This window comes from Cricetulus griseus, chromosome 3 (genome assembly GCF_003668045.3).
Source record: "Cricetulus griseus strain 17A/GY chromosome 3, alternate assembly CriGri-PICRH-1.0, whole genome shotgun sequence".
Lineage (NCBI taxonomy): Eukaryota > Metazoa > Chordata > Mammalia > Rodentia > Cricetidae > Cricetulus > Cricetulus griseus.
In genome coordinates this window covers 195409497-195430716 of record NC_048596.1, presented here as the reverse complement: position 1 = coordinate 195430716, position 21220 = coordinate 195409497, and the positions used below count along the sequence as shown (strand labels likewise).

The 21220-nt window shown below is 42.9% G+C and overlaps 1 protein-coding gene across 1 annotated transcript in view; it reads right to left on the bottom strand.

Annotated features, from left to right (window-relative positions):
• Cdh13 (cadherin 13) overlaps positions 1-21220 on the bottom strand; it is a 997178-nt gene that overhangs the window by 525705 nt on the left and 450253 nt on the right. The window contains 1 exon segment of the mRNA XM_035442709.1: positions 3822-3938. Coding sequence (XP_035298600.1) covers positions 3822-3938 — 117 coding nt within the window.

Below are 21220 nucleotides of genomic sequence, written 5' to 3'. Positions count from 1 at the left end.
CAGCTTCATGTCACCTTGCCTCTTTTCTAATATATCCAGGCACTGCTCACACCAATCTGAGCCATCTTCTGTGGGATGGGATGCTCTTGCTTGTGGACACTGTGATGACCAACTTGGGTTGTCAATTTGATACACCTGAGAAGAAGGACCCTCAGTTGAAGAATTCCCTCCATCTGATTGGCTTGTGGCCACTTTCTTTCGGGTATTTTCTCAATTGTTAATTGACGTAGGATGGTCGAAGACACTGCGAGTTTTGCTGTCCCTAGGCAGGTGGTGTTGGGCTACATGAAAAAGAAGTATCTGAGCCAGCCAGGGGCAGAAAGATAGTAAGCAGCATTCCTCTGTCATTCCTGCTGCAAATGCCAGTCCTAACTGACCTCAATGGTGGGCAGGGACATGGAAGTGTAAGTCAAAGGAGCCCCTTCCTCCCCGAGTTGCTTTTGGTTAGAGTGTTTTATCACAGCAACAGAAATCAATCTAGAATTGGCACTCTCTTTTAAAACAGCATCATAATGAAGTGTTTGGTTTTGAAATGTACTGAAAGACAGGGTGCATAGACAAGCCCATCAATGAATATCTGACATGTAATAAAGAGTTTTTTACTAAAATGCCAGTGCTGGGATATAGTTGGAAAGCATACAAGAGCTTGCTGTAAAATTCTAAAAGCTGGTTTCTGGTCTCCACCTAAGAGATTCTGCTTCAGTGGCCTAAGGATGGGATCCAAGAGCACATACTTCTACAAGGCCATAGGGAAGTTGACATTGTGGTTCACACTGTCTCTAGGAGGAGGAAGGCATATGCCTGAAGTCCTCACCCTGGCTGTACATCGGACTTCCCTGGGGTCTTTTAAATAAAACCTATGCATGGTTTTTATGAGAAAGCTATGTGCATCAGCCTGGAATGTGGGGCCCTGGTATCTGTGTTAAGTGTCTTTGGGGATTGTGATGTATGGTCACAGGTGAAAATCCTATCTTCCCTTTAGGGTACCTTGAAAGAGCACAGCTTAGGTCCTTCTACTATTTATATAGGGCTTGTGTAAGACCACCCACCCTCAATGCTTCACATGTGAGAATGGAAATCTTATTACAAGGCACTAAGACTATAGAAACCATCTTACTATGGTGTTTGCAGAGGTGCTCTTGGCATGTGACTAAAATTAGGCAAGGTCCCTAGGATAGAATCCCCATAATAGAATTCTGGTGGCAGTAGTATGTTAGAGAGACTGCAGTCTGCACTAGGTAAAGCGCTTGCCTTGTGATCATGAGAACCCAAATTTGATTCACAGAACCTATATTAAAACAAAGTCAACGTGGTATAATCCCAGTACTGGGGAGGCAGAGACAGGCAGATCCCTGGGGCTCACTGGCCAGCCAGCCTAGCCTACATGATGAGTTCTAGACCAAGGAGAGATCATGTCTCAAAAACGCAAAGTAGATAGTGCCTTGTGGGACAACCAAGGTTCTTTTCTGAACTCCATCTGTACACATGCACCCCACCACTTGCACAAGAGTGTAGCCATACATATGAGAATATGAATTTACAGATACATACAAAAATAAAGAAGCAAAGAGACTAGACAGTGTATACACGTGTATTGTCTACCTCTTACCCATGACTCCTCATACTTCTTCAGGTCTCTGCTCACAAAGCCATCACCTGATGTCAACTCTGGATCCTTCACATCTAGAACCATGAGTTAAACAAACCTCTTTTTCTTTATATTCTTTGTATCCCGGCTCTGCTATTTCATCATTGCAATGAAAACAGACTACCATTGGTCTCAAAATCTATTAAAGATGTGGAGATCAATCCCTTGGCAAGCAGAGACTTTGACTCTGTGAGAATGCAGCATAGGGGTATGACAGTGGCCAAGGATGTCCACAGGGACCAGCCTTGTCAAAACTCAGCTCTATCCATTCCAAGCTGCGCTGTTTTCTATGAGTCATAGAAAGTATTTGCTAAAAGAGGTACATATTTGGCACAATAATAATTTAAAATGAGAAGTATATCAATCACCAGAATATTTTGTTATTACTGCTTTTAATTTCCAGTAGAAATAGAACTCTAATAGAATGGTCTAGAACATCCATATCCCTTGTTCAGACCATGCCCCCACCCCTTAGTGGGTGTCTTTGCTCCCACTCCTATATTCAATTCTGTTTCCATAGATTATTCCTTACCATGAAGCCAGGGTGGTTTCTGAAATATACACACTGCCCTGGGAGAGCTTCCAGGGTCAGTCTTTGCAGACTGTGATCAAATCCCAACTCCTCAAAATGCCTCCAAGACAGATCATCTCCAAGATCTCACAGAGGTCCTCTAGCCCTGCTGTACCTGGCTCACTGTGCTGCAGTCCCCTAGGGTCTGCTCCTCAGAAGCAGGCTATCCCTCCCTACCTCGGGCCTTTGAACACATGTCTCTCTTCCAAGACATCATGGACCTGGTCTTCCCAGTCCTTATGCTTTAAGTCTCCCCCAGATATCGCAAACCTCAGCTGCTGTCAGCCAACTTTGTGACAATCTCCTCCTTCCAACCCCTCCAGGTTGTACTCTTTGCTCTTTTTCTCAGGTTACTGTGCTTTTGTTTTTCATAGCATTGTTTTCTTGTTACTTATTTTCTTGTTATTTATTTGCATATGTCCATTTCCCCTTAGAAGACAAGCTGGATTCTTTGATAGTTGTGGCTATTCCTGATGGGACTGTGGTATAAACAGATATTCTATTTTTACCTGATGAGTAGGTTACTAAAGCAATAGATCCTGGCATTGAGCTTGCACATTCAAGTAAGCAGTCATGTTCCAACTCTAAATTCAACAAGAAATAGAAACCAATTCAAATCTGAATCTCCACATAGACATTTCTGTGGGGCCAGGAGGTACTGATGTGTGCTCCATATATAATTTACTTGAGACCACTGTTTTGGATGAAACTCCTTTCCTAGGTCCAATAGGGCAGAGAATGACAGACAAGAGTCACCTGTAGCCAGGTACACATAATCAGAGTGATTTTAAATGGTTCAAGTTTCTGAGAAACAGGACATTCACAGTGACCAATTATGGATGGCTCAGATGCACTGAGCCAATGGGTCAAGGGTGCCCCTATGCCTTGTCCCGTAAGGTAAATTACATATCCATTTTACTCCTTGCTTCTCCTCATCTAGATAAAGCCAGGCCCTTCTGCCAGCTCAGCAGAGCACTCTTCTAGTTCACAGACAGGATATGGCCTAAGTCCTGAGTCACCAAAACAGATATTCAGATCATTAAACTCAATTTGATGATTTCTTTCTTTTTAGATGCAATGCACTATCAGTACTGTGGTCCATTTAACAGTGGCTATTTCTTCCTGGGGACTTCATAGTTCAGACTCAAGCAACATCTAGTTAGTGTGGTTGGGTTCCTATAATCTCCTTTTATTTCTGGGAAGCTGCCCCAACAGTGAGCGTGGACTGACACATTTGAAAAATAGGACCTCAAAACAAAACAAAAACAAAATCTCAACACACAGGTGTCAGCCTGTCACCTGGACATCAGTTACAAAGATAAAGCAGCCAGTTGTTAATCAACACCATCTTATAATATCACTTCAAAATTATTTTCTAGATGTAGATACCACATTTGTGATATATGGCTATCACTTTCCCACAGTCTTTTTCCTTCTTCTTTGTAAAAATGATTGCTGAAATTCCTATCTTGATAAAATCATTTTGACTTCTTACCATGCAGTAATGGAGGCCAGTTCCAGCTAATCACAACTGTCACAGCCAGCTTGCCTTGTGCATGCTTATCCCTTAATAGAAACACTTGGTGCCATTGTTCAACTTACCTTGCCAACATCTCTGGGGAAGGGCTGTCTCTGGTTCTCTGGGATCAAGATGGGAGACACCACAATGGACCTCTTTTGTCTTGGGACAGGAGATGTCCTTGCAAATTTAAATATATCCTAAAAGAGAAAACAAGATGAACTGACTAAGATCTCCCACAGATGAGGAAGTATCAGCCTGCCCTGGGCACTTTGCTTTGTTATGAAGGACACAGCTCTCTAGACATTGTCAACTTTATTCTACCAAATATCTTTAGAATGACCAAGTGCATGGTTAGAATCACATGAAAGTTGACATCGTGATTCACAATAACGATTATTAAGCTGGTTAATTCCAACTTGTGAATCATCTACTCAACCTGCCGCATTGGATTTATATACCTTTCATGCCGTGTAGACTGCTCTTACTTTATTGAACAGGAGAAGTCACCTGGTCAGCAACCAATTTCCAGACATAAGCTTGGCTCCTCTCATGGCCATCTGGAGGAGTAGGGATTAATATCAGTGAGTGACACCTTTGTAACCACTTCCAGGCCTCATGGGGATGCCAGTGATGCTTTCCCACGCTACGATCAGGAGTGCCTTCTGGAATGCATTCCACAAGGGAGCCCCTATTTCACTCAGTGCAGGCACACTGTCAGGAGTTCCACATTTTACAAAGCATTGCAATTAATTCTTTGAGAATTTCATACAATGTATTTTGATCGTCTTCATCTCAGATCCTCCCCTCAACACCTCCTAGATCTTCCTTCATCTCCGTAACCCCCAACTTCATCCTTTTCTTTTTTAAATCCAATAATCTATTTACTCCAATTTGAGGGGTTACACCTTTTTAATTAGAGAACTGTGTTCAACAAAGGAAACTAAATCATTATTTTATAGCAAGTGTTAATGTCACATTATATAAAAAGAAGAAAACATAAAAATAAACATATAGAAACCCACAACATTGTTAAACTCAAGCTAGAAACTGTTGCCTACAGAGACATAAGAACCGAGAGAGGGGAGCAGCACAACCTTGATGTAATTAGAGGGCTGGAGAAAAGTGAATTGAAAACAGAGTACCATTTTTAATATGTAAATCAATCTCATCAAATACCACATGCTAATTAAAATGATCTTCTGTATCATCAGGGGCAAGCACCTCAAACTTCGTACCATAGTGAGTTCCCATCAAGACAATGTGGTAAATAGTAATTTCATGATAACTCTAGCTTCTGGTCCGTAACTCTGTGTGTGTGTGTGTGTGTGTGTGGTGTGGTGTGTGTGTACCTGCATTTTGTAGCTTGAAGAGAAAACATACATAGGAAAGTCAAACAAGAAACAAAACCAGCTAAAGCTTTTGAACACCTCCACAAACATTCATACTCTTGATTTTTCTTGGAATATAGACTAACAGAATTGTGGAGAGCCATTGGGCAATATTTGTTTATCGCCTTGCAAATATCCATAGCCCTTTTCTCTATAATTCCACTCTAGGAATATACCCAGATGCTAAGCTAAAAGAAAAAGGAAAACTACACAGAAGAACACTTAGTGAGACAGGACACACAGAAGGCAAAACTAAAAACTAGCCCAATGTTGAGTAGCAAAGATAAGATTAAACATGAACCTAGTGTGGGAAGACCACATCCCAAGCCCTTCCACAAAATGTTAGAATAGCAATATAGCAAGTGTGTATTGGCCAACATGGAGACAATTAATGTGTGTCAGCCCTTATATTTATAAAATCATCCCAATAAATCCATATCTCTCTTTGGCCAATGAAGAAAGTTTGGATAGATTATGTAAGAATTACCCCCAATTAAATTTGCTTAACTAGCAGAGATAATGAATATCACAAACTATATTTCTAGAGAACATCCTGCTGTGTCCATTCTAGATTACATGACTGTGTTATAGAAGAAGAATATAACAATATAAACTAAGGAGTCTACATAAAATATGTTTGATTTACCAAAATGGGATTTCTAAGCTGAGAAAATGGAGCTACAATCAAACCAATTCACAGGCCAGAATAATTGTTGCAGACCTATCAAAATCTTTTTCTTCATAGTAAGTAAAATTTGCAAGATCCTAAGAGAAGATGTGAGCTGTTATTTAATGGGATATATATTCAGTTATGTAAAATGGAAAGCATTATAGAATTGGACCAGGCAGCAGTGTGAATGCGTTTCATGCCAATGCCCTGTGTACTTAAAACTACAAGAGTGATGCTATGTGGACTAAGGTCCTATGGAAGAGCAAACAGCGCTCTTACCCTTTGAGCTGTTTCTCCAGCCACACTTATAAAACTGGTTCAATTGGAAAAGCATTTCCATTTCAAGCATAGAGAGACCTCGATTTGATCTCCAGAATATACTTTGAAATGCTGGACCAAGTAAATGGTGATGGAATCTTTATCACTGGGCAGTGGAGGCAGGCAGGTCACTGAGACTCACTGGCTGGTACATCCTGTCTCAGAGGAGTTGGGCAGCATTCATAAAGATGACACTGCTGGTGTCCTGTTCTTCCCAGCACATCAATCATTAAAGATGAAGTACCAGTCCACTTCTCACCTCTCCCAGATCCACATGTGCACTTAGGTAACATACATACACAAACACACAAATGTGTGAGTAAGAATGATGGTTGCTTTCTAGGGAGACAATCGTCTCCACAGCAAACACAGAACACTGGATTTCTCTCTCTCTCTCTCTCTCTCTCTCTCTCTCTCTCTCTCTCTCTCTCTCTCTCTCTCCTCTCCTCTCCTCTCCTCTCCTCTCCTCTCCTCTCCCTCCCTCTCCCCTGTGGTGTGTGGTGTGTGGTGTGTGGTGTGTGTGTTTGTGTGTATGTGTGTGTGTGTTTATGAATGACAGTTGAAAGCATTAGCCAAGAGGCCAACAATTTTGTTGCTTTACTGGGGGACAGCAAAAGAATGGAACATGTGTAAAATAGATGATACATGCAAATCTCATTTACAGTTAGGAAAACTAACAACATTGGGAGCCTCACATGAGTGAATGCGCAAGACAGCCCTGTGTGGAGATTTAAGGCGCCATGCATATGTAAGGGCTTGGTGATTCAGAGCATAGCACAGTCACAGAGACCTCTGTTCATTACTATAGTGTGTGTGTAAATGTGTCCAAAGCAATGAAAAAGCACCCTGTGTCCTCAGCAACAAACTTTCCATTGTTTGTGATGAAGGGCTCACTTGTGTCTGCAAGCCTGCTGAGGGCGATGCCGCTGTTGTGGGTGCCCCTAAGCCCTGTGCCCACTCCTGGTGTCCCGTTCTTCCCAGCACACCAGCCATTAAAGATACAGCACCAGTCTACTTTCACCTCTCCCAGCTCCCTAGATGTGGGGTGACAGTCATCGTAGTGGTAGTGTCAACCCACATGTGAAATGCCTGAGTAGAGAAGCAGGGCACTCTGGGCCTTGGGAAACAGACTCCGAGGGTCAGGGTGCAGGCGGAGTTGCTTCCTGCACATGTGTGTTGACTCTGAGGGTACATTGGAGGCACATGGAGAGAGCAACTGGGCGGGGCAGCCTTCTGACTCCCATTCCTAAACACCTTGGCCCTTATTTCATGCTCCTAGGCCCATTGCTCTGCCTCTGCCTTTGTCAGGTAGGTGTATGCCTAATTGCGTGTCAGCAAAAAACCTCAGGCTCATGGGCAAAAAGCCTGTGATGAGATCTGTGCTAATGTGTCTGTCCAGGTTCTCTGAAGCCAGGTACCTCTGTCATCCTATGCTTGTCCTGGAAATCATCTTGTCACAAGATGACATAGAATTTTCTTTAAAGGTGGGGTAAGATGATGAGGGTTGGTGGGGTCCTGGGATGGTACAAAGCCAAGCAACAATTGGAAACTAAGGCATTCACCATTTTCAAAGACTGTCGGCACACAACAGGAGTGAATGGGTAGAGACCATCATTCCTCGGAGCCTCCAATTGCGTGCACTTTCTAGAAACAATAGCTAATGACATCACAAACAGCATTTCCAATAAGGAGAGCCATTGATAAGATACTTTGATAGTGTAATTGTCATTCTGAAACTGAAGGCTGGTCAGGGATGGATATGGGCGAGAGGCTTATGGCCAAAGTGCATCATATACTCACGTGGCAAAACCCTTATGAAACCCAGTACCAAGTACAATGAATAGATCACAATTTAAGCAAGAGAAAAGAAACTGAAATTTTCCAGTGACTTTAGACAGGTCAATATCTTGCTGAAATCATTTAAATATTTGTTTAGAGACCCTTCAGAAGTGACAGCTGTGGAAATGACACATTTTGCTACAATTTAGCCAGCTGAACATGTGAGATATTCTTATGGGTGACATCACAGAGTTCTGATAGTTGGTGGGAGCTGGGAGACCCCAGTGGGAGTCTTTTCCTGAGAAACCAGGTCTAGAGGAACACTTCCTGGTCTCCGAATTGGCTTCATTAGTCTTGTCCAAGCATCCTTAGATCATTATTTGGGAAATTAATCATCTTTCTATTTAGTGATATTAATTAAAGAAGGAATTTTTAGTGTAATAAATTAATCTACCAAAATACTTAAAAATAAATGAATGCATAAGTAAGCCCTCTCATCTGTGTGGCTTAATAACCAAGCATCCAAATGTGGAACACTGAGGAGGGACAATCCCTGTCTGTGATGTTTGGCTTTTGTATATATGTTTAGGATTGAAAGGAAGTAGTTGTGACCAAAATAGTCAAAGATGCAAAGAAGTTACAGGTTTCTCCATGGGTGTTTGTGATTTGAGAGGTGACTCTAGAAGTCTCAACTCAGAAAAATCTTTTAAAAAACACTACTTATCCCTTCTTAACACTGTATAAGTGTAGGTATGACCAGGGATAAAGTCCTCAGCATCACTGAGGCAGGGAAGGCCCAGGAAGTGTGGTTCTTGATGCTATTGCTGATGTTGTGAAAAACGGCCTGTGAGAGAAAGATGCCACCCATGTGAGAGGGTTCAAGCAGAGGGGTTTTTTTATTAGGGGGAAGGGGGAAAGGGGAGCGGGAAGGCCAGCCTCTGGAGACAGGAGCAGCAAGAGAGATGAGGAATGAAAGAGGGGGAGAGGGGGGGGAGAGAGAGGGAGAGAAAGGAACAGACAGAGAGAGGGAGAGGAGCAAAGAGAGAGAAGGATGGGAGGTGGGCAGGGCACTTTTAAAAGGGAACCCAGTGAATATGCACAGATGGTGCTCTTAGTGGCTGCAGCTGAGGGCATGTTCTGTCAGAACCCCAAGGACAGGCCAGTACAGATGCCTGAATATTAATAGCTGACCTCAGCAGGCACTGTTCCTCCTGGACCCTGCCCTGATCCACATGGTCAATTCCATGCATGCTTCCACTCTCCATTCTTGTCTCAAACATCAGTTCAAGATTCTTCCTCTAGAAAAAGGAATGCAAGGAAGGGGCCTGGCCAGCACTGGGGGTCGGGGTGGGGGTTGGGATCAGAGAGAGCAGGTGCCTGGAGAAGTTCTAACGCGGATAGGGAAGGAGATGTCAGCCCCATCTTGCAGAGCAGGTAGTTCTCTGGCTACCAAGAGAAGCCTCTGCAAGGCCTGGGTGGGGTATGAAGCCTGTTCACCCCACTTAAATGGCCTCTGTTTCCTGACACTCATTACACCAAGCCCAGAACCATGTTCTAACAATTGGTCTTAAAACTTAGAATGCAAGAACAACAGCAACAGGCCCTAGGTGTTTTCTCTAAACTGCCAACTTCCCTACATCCAAGTTGCCAGTTAAAAAATAATCCAAAGGCTCTGGCTTCGGATAAAAATTTGCCAAACAACACATCTAAGACACGATTGCCTCTGAAATATTTCATGAAGCAGGAAAATAACAATCCAATCAGGCCCTGCTCGTTCCACTGGAGGTGAAAAATGTTTTAAGCATATTTAAATTCTTTAGTCAGAAGTCCATTCAACCACGTGCAATGGTGATGGGGATATAATGGAAAGAATTTCCTTCAATCTACTCTGGCATTGATGAAATATTCATGCTAAATAGCTACTTCTGAGCACCTGGAGGGATCTGCTACTGTTTTACAAATGGGCTTGTTTTCCTAATACACACAGAGCCCCTTGCCACCACAGCTGAATTAATCTGAGTCTGTGTTCTAGGTGCAAGAATGTAAACTCCAGGAATGCTGCTTTCTTCCCACAGCTGTATGAGTGCAGAACAGAAAAATGCCAGGGGGTCCCTCTCATAAAGCCCTGTCACTTGGAAGAAGGGTTTATTTGGCTTAGGAATTCAGATCCCAGTCCCTCATTGAGGGGAAGTCAAGGCAGGAATTCAAGCAGCTAGACATTTCACATGCACAGTCAAGAGCAGAGACAATGCTCAGCTGGCTTCCATCACGCTATGCAGTTTCAGGACACAGCCCATGAAACAGTATCACCCATCTTCATGGTGGGTCTTCCTGCTTCAATTAACCATCAAGAAAATCTTCCACAAAAATTGTACAGACATGTCCATCAGCCCACTGATCTGGACAATGCCCCCATTAAGATTCCCTTCCCTGGGGATCCTACTTTGTGATAAGTTAACATTCAAGACCAACCATCACTCCCACCCTTAGAACGATCCTTTGAAATTCAAGTGAGTATGTACAGAATTTTGGCCCTGGGTTCTCTCCATGATGGTCACACAGAGCTACCCACTGATCCTTCAGGGTCTATACATCCTCAGCAGAATGGAGAACCATCTGTTCTAGCTCAGCTACCCACACTCCCCTCTCCTCCCTTGTCTCCAGTTCCGGTTAGAGACCAGTTTGGTGATGCTTTATAATCACTTCTGGTCAATGTAGACATTTTCTTTAAACTTTAATAAACGGTATTGTTGGTAAATGCTCTCTATTAGCACATGTCATCTCTTTTTATTCCAAAGACTCAGGGTGACTTCAGGGAAGAAGCAGTCCTACCTATTACTCATCGCCTGATGCTTTTGGCACTGGAATGGAAGGGATGCCAGCTTCCTTCTCCCTGGCAACCCAATCATCTCATTAGCTGGCAGGAGACTATGCTGGCTGCCAATGTGGACAGTGTAGCTACTCTGTAATGAAGCATGACATCACAGGTGCTAGCACAGGGAGATGTTCAGATAATGGTGATGGAGCTGGGCTCTTCAGATAATAGTGATGGAGCTGGGCTATTCTGGAGTGGATTCAAAGTCAGTGTACAGCTTTATCAATGGTGCAAGCAGGTGGTTCTGTCCTTTGCACTCCTACCGAGTGGGATGTCTCTTTCTCAGACATAAGAATATATTTTAAAAGCATTTTATTTATTTGTGTGTACACATGTACCAGACACACATGTGAAGGCCAGGGGCCAACCTCCACTACGTAGGTCTTAGGGTTCAAATTCAGTCTTGCAGGGAAGTGTCTTTACCCAATAGGAACTCATTGAAGGATAAGTAGTCCTTTTTTTGATTGAACCCACTCTCTGAATTTAGTCTGTTTTCAAAGTCCTTGTTTTGTCCGTCAGTTTGGGGTCTTTTTCTTGATGATGATGGCTGCAAACTCTAAAATTAGAAAGCTATTTTCCAGGGATAGAGAGATGGCTCAGCAGTTAAGAGGACTAGCTATTCTTGCAAAAGGCCTGGAGTCAGTCCCTAGCAGTCATATAGCAGTTCACAACCACCTGTAACTCTAGCTCCAGGGGTTCTGATGCCCTCTTTGGCCTCAGTGGGCACCCACACTCATGTGGTACACACACACACACACACACACACACACACACACACACACACACACACACACAATCTCTAATTTTGTAAAGAAAGCTATTTGACATACCAGCTGCCAAAGTCAACTGTTCCCTTTATCCAAGCAAGTTTTAAATATTCTCCATGACTGGAGCTGAGAGACATATTCTCAATATTTACACTAAACAATCCCCTCTCCTGAGCCCCTGCATTTCTTCTATGTCATTGTCATCTCACCCACACCTCTGGTACTATTGCCACTGCCTCCTTTCTTGGAGACATTTTAATTAAGACACCAGGGTTGCGGTAGCACACTTCGGCGATAACCTCTTTTATGTAGCGCTCTTCAGCAGAGCCTGGAACCAGAAAAGTGTCTTTTATCTCCCTGCTCAGTCTCCCTCTCCTCCTTTTGTTCTGTGTTTCTTGTTGGATCACAGGTCCTCACATTTTAATTCAGCCCCATCTCTCATCCACACGATGCCGTTTACATTAATAAATTCATCTCCACAATGACGGGCACGCTGTCGCCCGTCTCCCCACGTCATTGATTAGTGCACCCTTTGAAGATTCAAAGGTGCGTCAGATCTACCATGAAAAAGGACAGAAAAAAAATAATAAGAAAGAAAGAAAAACACATTTGATATTCTCCACATCTGAGTCTTCCCTGGCCCGGGCGGTTTTGATGTTGCGATGGTAAAACAACTGCTTAAAGGAGAGGTGCTCGTAATAAATATTCAATTGCCATGTAATGCGCATTCTTCTCTAAAAGGCAGAAGGGCCCTGCTCCTCTTTGGTAGTCTTGGTTGGCAAATGCAGACAATGTTTGATGACTGAGCTCTGAAAATCTTCTCTGGGACCCAGGGAGCTATGTCTGTATCCCAATTGCTCTTTGAACTCGCCCCATAAGAAACAACGGCTCAGTTTCATTTGTTTTCTACGTCCCTTCCACACCCAGTCCTTGAATACTCAATATACCTTTCAGTGATTGAAGCCATTCAAACCAATGACTTCCAGAACAACAGAGAGTTTGTGGGCTTGCTATGCATTAGGTATGGGGTTTCCAAACCCTTTCCTTCCTTAATCTACACTCACACAATCTTTGGGACATGTCACTGCACTCCCATGCTCCAGATGAGGAAACTGAGGTTGGGGAACTTTGAACATACAGCCTGGGCACATGCTTTGGAGAGTAGGAGAGTTGAGACTTGAACCTGAGTCATTTTATTTTATTTTATTTTATTTTATTTTATTTTGAGACAGGGTTTCTCTGTAGCTTTGGAGCCTATCCTGACATTCGCTCTGGAGACCAGGCTGGCCTCAAACTCACAGAGATCCACCTGCCTCTGCCTCCCGAGTGCTAGGATTAAAGGCATGCGCCACCAACACCCGGCGAACCTGAATCATTTTAATCTGAAGTCTGTATAGTTATCCACTCTACCTCCTGATTCCTGCATAGCTTACTTTCCCTGTGAAAATTTTAATTACTGAAAGAATTTTGCTCCAGATCTCTCTTCCAGGGAGACAGTCACGTTATCTGTGACATAGTTCCTGGGTTCAATTTTCAAATCATTTTTTGAGTTTACCTGGCCCTCCATGTTCTCTTCTACCACTTTGGTTTAGGCAATATCATTTTTAATTTTTATTTTATGTACCTAACTGTGTTGCCTACATGTACATAGTGCACTATGTGTGTGCAGTGCTCCAGGAGGCTAGCAGAAGGCATTGGATCTCCTGGAACTGGAGTATCAGTGGTTGTGAGCTGCCATTTGGGCACTGGAGACGGAACCTGGGCCCTCTGCAAAAGCAGTCAGTGCTCCTAACAACTGAGCCATCTCTACAGCTCAATCTTTGGCTGTCTTTGAACTTGATATATAGATCAGCTTCACTTTGAACTCACGGAGATCTGCCTGCCTCTGCCTCACAGTGCTGGCACTAAAGATGTTCATCAGCAGCAGTCCAGGCACCAACCTAATTTTTGCCTGGAAAACAGCATACCCCTCCATAGGGAATCCTGGCAAGTGACCTCACCCATGTATTTCTATCATTTCTCCCCCAGAAGCCTGAGTCCTATCAAAACAGGAGTGGGGTGACATAACTGTTCTGTGTCTTTACTTCAATGGAGTAAAACAGGTTAAATTTTCATTGGCCCATGATATGCTAGGTGAGGTATCATATGCCTCTGTAACCCCAAGCTCCCTGAAACCACTGTCTCAGTCCACCTGGAGGCATCTTAGGGTACATCAGATACATCTCCATCTCAGGGCGTTTGCATTGACTATTTCCCCCTTTGTTTCCTAAGGCTGCTATAGTGAGTATAGCAAACACATGGGCTAAAGTAGTATAGATTTCTTGTATGATGGTTGTGAAGGCTGGGTGCTCTGGCAAGCTAGAAGCAATTTGTGGGCAGAGATGGGTTCTTGTGGTACCTATAGGATTTTTCTTAGACTCTAGAGGCTGTCTGCACCCCTGAGCTAGCAGGCAGTGTCTTGAACTTCCATTTTCCTTTTTCTTCCTATTCTCTTTTGAGGAAGCTTTCAGCTACCCTGAGCCTCAGGACAATGCTGAATACTGGAAATCTCAATCTTTAACCGTGTGTGTGTGTGTGTGTGTGTGTGTGTGTGTGTGTGTGTGTGTGTATACACATGCATGTGGGGGAGGACAATCTTAGGTGTTATTTCTCAAGAGTTATTTACTTTTTGTTGTTGTTCCTTTGTTATGTTTTTAAGACAGGATCACTCAGTGGTCCAGACCTCACTGATTTAGCTAGGTTGGCTGATCAAAGAGCCCAAATACCCATGTCTCCATCTTCCCATCACTGAGGTTACAAACATACCCCACTACGTTGGTCTTTTTCATGTGGGATCTGGGGAGTGAACTCTGGTCCTTACGCTTGTATGCAAACACTTTACCGGCTGAGCTGCCTTTATGGACCCTTGATCTCATTTCTTTTGCCCTGAAAGGCAATATATTCCTAGGATTGAAAGATTAGCATGTGGAACTCAGTTGTGGAGGGGGGGTGTCATTCTTTCAATTATAGTCATTATTTTTCTCTTCATTCATATCAACACTTAGAGGAATCCTACTTTGTGAGTTCTGGCTGGGCCACTCTACCCAGTGCTTATCCATGCTCCATTTCTCTTCCCCACATACTAACACAGTACACATGACTTTATTTCATTTATTATTTTTTTCCACCCGAATGTAAATCCCACACATGCAAGTCAGCAACCACCACCCAGCCCAGTGTCTGGCATATAGTAGGTGTTCAATAATGCCTGGATTTTTGGATAATAATAACTTAATTTCCATCCTTTACCATGAGTTGAAATACAAAGGATCTTAATCATATTAGGAGATGAAAAATGAAAAAGAATGTAATCAACCGCGATTCGCTGAGTGCCTATTATGTGGTTTCCATTAGTTAAATGGTGTGTGAAATACAAAATTGCATCTGAGGAGGTGTCAGGCTGCCATTTATTGTGGTGAAGGTTGTACACTGCACAAAAGCCCCTGGGGGAGATAGGCAAGGGCTAAAATTCACCCTCTTTTCTGTAGTCGTATGTCAATGGGTGCTGGGTCCCTTAGGGGAATGACTATTTCTGAGTGACATGAAGGCACTAGAGGTGTGTACTCTATGCTGGCACTACCCAGATGGTGGGAGCTGATCCTAAGCCGAAGCTCCAGGTACATATAGAAAGGCCAAGTCATGAAGAGGAAGGACCTGAAGGGGATGTATTTCAGAGAGGGTGAGTAATGGGGAGGACTGTAGAACCACTAGCTTAGGTGAAGGAGCACCATTCAGGCTCAGCTGCCACCTGCCAGACAGAAATGCCCTGCACTGAATCTAGCCATCTTCCTTTTCTATCTTGCATCCGGAATGGAGGATGCTGTGTGGCATTAGGAAGTTTGCAACCCTTCTCTGAGCATTGCTTCCCTCTTCTCTAAAATAGGTAGTCACCCTGACCATGCAGAGAAATCTTCCCTGGGCCTAACATACTAAATACATGAACATCCCAAACTTCAAATTTCCCTCCCACATTTGATTTGTATCCATACCACCTGTTACTATCCAAATGCCTCATGCTTTACTAACTGTTACTGTTTTGTTTCTACCCCCCACCTGTGGAGCCAATGTGTAAGAGCCATAAGGCAGATATTTGATTTTCTCTTTCACACTTAACACCCTAACCCTGGTAAAACAGAGCAGTCCCGGCACCTGTTTTGAGCACAGACAACATATGAATCAAATGAGTGATGAATTAATGTAGCTGAGAAGACGAGATGAGCCTGAGTGGAGCAGTAACATCCACTGAGATGCTACACTGTGTTTACTGACTGTTAGCGGAAGCGGAGATGGATGCTGACGGATGGGACACTTGGCTGAATGCTAACCCATTTCTGTAGGATAGCCTGGGCGATGCTGATGGACAGACTTTGGTGCCCTCACCTAGAGGAGCCACAGGTAGAAACGGGGCCTGTCGCACCTCCCAAGTGCTCCCCTCAGGCTAGGCACAGTGATGCATACTTTACTCGTACATTATCTCATCAGCTTTAAATGCCGAGCAAGAACCTGAGGCATATCCAACCCAGTCTCAAATAGTGCCTCAAAACTAAAATAAACAAAAGTTTTGAAGTGTGTCAGGATGGAGTAGTAGTTCAATGGGAGGTGAGGGACACAAGATGAAGCCTTTAGCTTCTAGAAGACTCTCATTAAGTGATGCCTGCCATTACCAGACCAACAGCTAAGGCATTGAGCTCTTTGTATATCCTCTCTGTCTCTGTCTCTCCTGCATATATCCATCAATTCCACATGTCTGTGAACCACCTTACTTTTACCCACAGAAGTTATCTGTTCTCCGTTGGATGTACTGAATGACACCAGAAAAGAGATGCACAGATCACAAAGGGATCTCCCTGGGTGTCTTGTAAAATTGTTCACATTTTATATATCTATAGTAACCACAATCTCTAAGTAAGAGGCTAAGAAATGGGACGGTTTGGCCATTATCCTAAAAGCACTGTCTTTCCACCTTAAACCAAACCCTTGGGACCAGTGGTGCCCCCTTGCTCTGTCAATAGCTTGCTCTTGTCTATGAGTCAGTTTAGAACAGTGGTTGAACAGATGACTATAAATCTGATATCTTTTGCTCAACTTTGACCTCTCCTAGGAAAAAAATATGCTGTATTCACTCTGTGTCCCTGTTTTAACACATGCAGAGAGGGTGTTATAATACTTCCCATACCACAGGGTTATTGTACATATGGGACACTTGTACAAACACAGATTAGCTAGCACATAAGGAACACCTACCTTATCAAGCACTTAAACTTTGTAGTTTCAGGTGTATTTCAAATACATGAGTACAACATCTTAAAACTTGGCTTCTATGTCCATAGTGGAACATCTTAATGTGCCCATGTCAGTGTACACACTCACACCGACATGTTTGCATGGCACCCTACAAAGGTTAATTCTCTTTCTAGGTGTACTCTCTAAATGGGGTTCCTTCAGCACCTGCCAAGACATTTATCACTGGCTCTAAGAAGAAACTCCTAGTTCCAATTATACCATGGAAGTTCACCTTTATTGAGCTCTTTTTCCAACACTCACATCATGTCTGTTTCCATGCCCTTTTGAGTTACCCCTCAGAATGTTTCTTATCACAATCTGATTGCTTACAGCCTGTAATAAGAAGGAAAGCACAAGAACCACTGTGGGCAAAAAGAAAAGTCTCCTACAAGGAAACAAAGATAAGGATGACAGCAGATGTCTTACTGTGAACAATGCAAGCGAGAAGACAGTGGAGCTGCAGACTTAAGGAAAAAGAATACTTAGAGTTCTATACCTGGTGAAAACATCTTCCACTATTGAAGGTGAAATGAAGACACACACACACACACACACACACACACACACACACACACACACACACGTTCTTGAACTTGGTTTCAGTCACCACTTGCCACTGTGGTGTCACTGGCCTTTAGGATCAGCACTACCTCTCATTCATCCCAACAGCATCTTACCTTGCCTGTCCTGTTTAACCACCTTATCAAGCCTCCCAGACAGACCAGTCATTATGTAATACTACCCTTCAAAAGCTCAGAGTGGATGCTAAGTAGACATTTGTTACTGGGAGAAATTAACAAGCAACACAATGTTTCTTGGAAGCTCACAGTGTGGCCTGTGTCCTCTTAACTACACCCTGAAGGTCTTCTAAAACTTGACCTCTCACCCCTTTTCTAATGTTCCCTTTTCTGCTGGATTTGCCTGCTGAAGATCAAATGCTACAGCATCTTCTTCACTGAGCAGGGTGTTTTTTGATTTGGCTGATTGTTTTTGCAATGCTGGGCCTTAAACCCAGAGCAAATGCTCAACCACTGAGCTACATTTCTTTCTAGGCAAAGCAAGTTTTGCCTTTCCCCATCTTTGTACTTTCCCCCATAGCACCTATCTCACATGAATTCCTTTCCCACATAAACCCCAGATGCCCTCTTTGGTTATAATATTCAATAAAGTTATGGAAGTTAGGGAGGAAGGTGGTGTGACCCAGGAATTCAGATTGCCCCTGGCAATGAGTAGGCTGTTTACTGTACAACAATGTTTAGAGACCTGCCTTGATATTCTGCTGCAATTGTGCCAGAGTTCACCCTTCTGTAGACTTTGACTGTGTCTTCACTGACTCTTGACTTCAGCTTCAAAATATTATTTAAAAACAACAGAACTGAACAGTAACCCCATAATCTTGAGCCCTCCTGCTTGTTTGAGGGTACGTGTGGTATCTAATTGTGGTTGTCAACTTGATTGGATCCAGAATCAACCATAAGACAATCTGCTGGGCACTCCTGTGAGGAATTGTCTTGATCAGGTGTTCAGAATCATAACAGGATTGCTGAGACAATCAACTTTGTGAACTGAGAAACACAGGGCTCTCAGCCTCTGGTGTGAGACATGCATTGTTTGACTACCCACACCCTCTCGTGGACGCCAATCTAATGAATCTTGTTTAATATGTAGTCACTTTCTCAATTCATTCCTCTAGAGGAATGTGAGTAGTGTGGATGGAAAGAAGAAATTTCATGGGGCAAGGTTGGCACTATAACAGACTAAAGGCAGCTGGAGATATTTGGATTGCCAAGAAGTACATTCTTACCACCCAGACTTTGACAGGTCTTGGGTGCATGCCTGCATGCATCTTTGTGGTTCAGCTTGATACATATTTCCAGTAAAAAAGAAAAAAACAAAGAAAAGTCAGTCCCCTGTCTCTGTGGTAACATCAGCTTATTCTGGGCAGCACTGAGTTTCAGCAAGGTGAAGGGACTTTTCCTAAGTACACAGAGAAACATCGACAAACAGAGATTTAAACCCCTATCAGCATTTCTCCAGAGGTACACTCAATCTTGACATTATCGAAGGACAGGATTAGGATTTTTTTTTCTTATTTTCAAAGTGGTCCAAAGACTACTTTTAGTAGGACTTGGGAAATAGTTTATCACATCCTGACTTTTTTCTTTTAAGCAAAATCTCAGCTGTGAACAACTTTGATATAGAAATCATCATGTTCAAGTGTAAATGAAACAGTTATCTCCATCTATTCTTGGTGTTCAACAAAAGTCACAGTGGGTCTTGGAAGGTAGCTCCTTCCGAGGTGAAGAGTGTGCTATGTATGTGTGAAGACTGGGTTTCAGATCTCTGCACCCATGTAAATGTTGGATATGACTGGTGGCCTGCTTGTAAGTTCAGTGTTTAAGACAGAGAGACCGGAGATCCCCAAAGCAAGCTGGCTGGTTCTGACTTCAATGAAGAGACCCTGTCTCAATGAATAAAGTGGAGCACAATTGAGGGAAATGCCCAACATCAACCTCAAGCCTTTATATATATACACATACAGCTGCACCCAATATGCATATACATGTGTAAGCACACAAAACACATAGATACATTCAAACAAACAAACAAGTAATAGTACATGTTTGGCCAGTCCTGTTTGCATAGGCTTCTCATTGGTCCTCTCAAGGGGTCTTGTGGTCAGTCCAAAAGAATTAAATCCGAATGGACTCAATCTGTCCTGACACATGTCTATAAAGCACAGGCTCTCATAGTGAGAATTTAAATTAGGCTTCAGCAGAGCCTCTCAGTCCTGAAAATTGAAATCGTGAGTCGTGGTAGCAATAAAATGCTCATGAACTGCAGTCATAGCCCAGGGATAATTTTTCTGTAATTGCACTTTCATTTTTGTGATCGGTCCTTCAGCTCTGGTGCCGAGAGGACTCTCCTCATCTCAAGGTGAAGTAGCTGCTGGATAACATCTCCAAAGCGAGGGGAATTACCAAAGGAGTCATGCCCCAGCTGCAGATCTCCAATCAAGCCTTCTCCTTGAGGTGATATTTGATGTGTCCCTATGTGAGGTCTCAGGGAGATATATGGATACATATTATAGCTGTTGGTGGTTGGCTGTTGAATTCCTGGGAGTGCTGATTGACTTAGACAAGCTGGGCAAGACCCAAGTCTATAGCTCACTCTGGTGTGCCCTAATGGCTGGTACAGGCTGATGCCTTAAGAAGCAAGGTCTATGCCACACATTTCTTCTGATTTTACATACAAAGTTCTTGAGCTATGAAGTTCAAGGTGATCATGTTCTTCATTGCATTACAACCTCTCTCCTGGACCTTTCTCTTTTTGTTGCCTCCTAAACTCATGTTCAACCTTTATAGAATAGCTCAGTTACTCTGGCTTCCAGTGAACTTAGGAAAGTCCCTGGGTGGTGGCATCATTGCCCCTTCTCTGTGTCTATCTTGTATCAAACCTCTCACTGTGTTTTATCTATTCATCTCATGTATCTGTTGCCCTTAAGAGGAGGAACAGTCTGGAACTTATGTGGGTCATCCCACAGTATGATCATTCAGTCATACACATGGCATACAGCTCTATGAAAGTTTAATGAATCCCACTCTTTGAAGTCATTGTTCTTATTCAGTTAGCCAGGTTGTACCTACCAGTTCAACTAAGAAGTCAATAAACCTATACTAAGCACCTGATATGTGATAAAATTTGGGCTAGCTATTGAATTCAGGAAAAAATATTGCATGTTTTCTCTCATTTACAGCTCTCAGATTTTATATAGATACATAAAATCACATAAGACATGGAATTAGAGTCATAACTATCTAAGGGACTAAAGGGTACTAACTAGAGGGATGAGAAATAGGAGGGTCATGGAGAATAGGGTGGGTATTTCCAAAATATATTATATACATGCATGAAAATGATCTCAAATAATATCATATAATAAAATATTATTATTATAAAATTTATTTTTTATTTCATGTGCATGAGTGTGTTGCCTGCATGTGTGTAAATGCATTGCTTATGTGCCTGCTGCTCACGGAGGCCAGAAGAGGGTGATGGATGCCCTGGAAATGGAGCTTTGGATGATAGTGAACAGCCACATGGGTGCTGGGGACTAAACCCAGGTCCTCTGCAAGAGCATCGAGTGCTCTTAACTGCGAGCCATCTCCACAGCTTTCAAATACTATTTTTTTTTTTTTAAAAAGGAACTCAAGATTACAGGAAGTGCAAACAGGAGGATAATCATTGAATCAGTCTGTAAAGAGTTTTAGAACCAACTATGATGGAGAAAGGTCAATTGTCCTAGGTTACATTTGGAATGGTTGGTGATCAAGGAAAAGATCTTGTGTGGCTTCCCTTG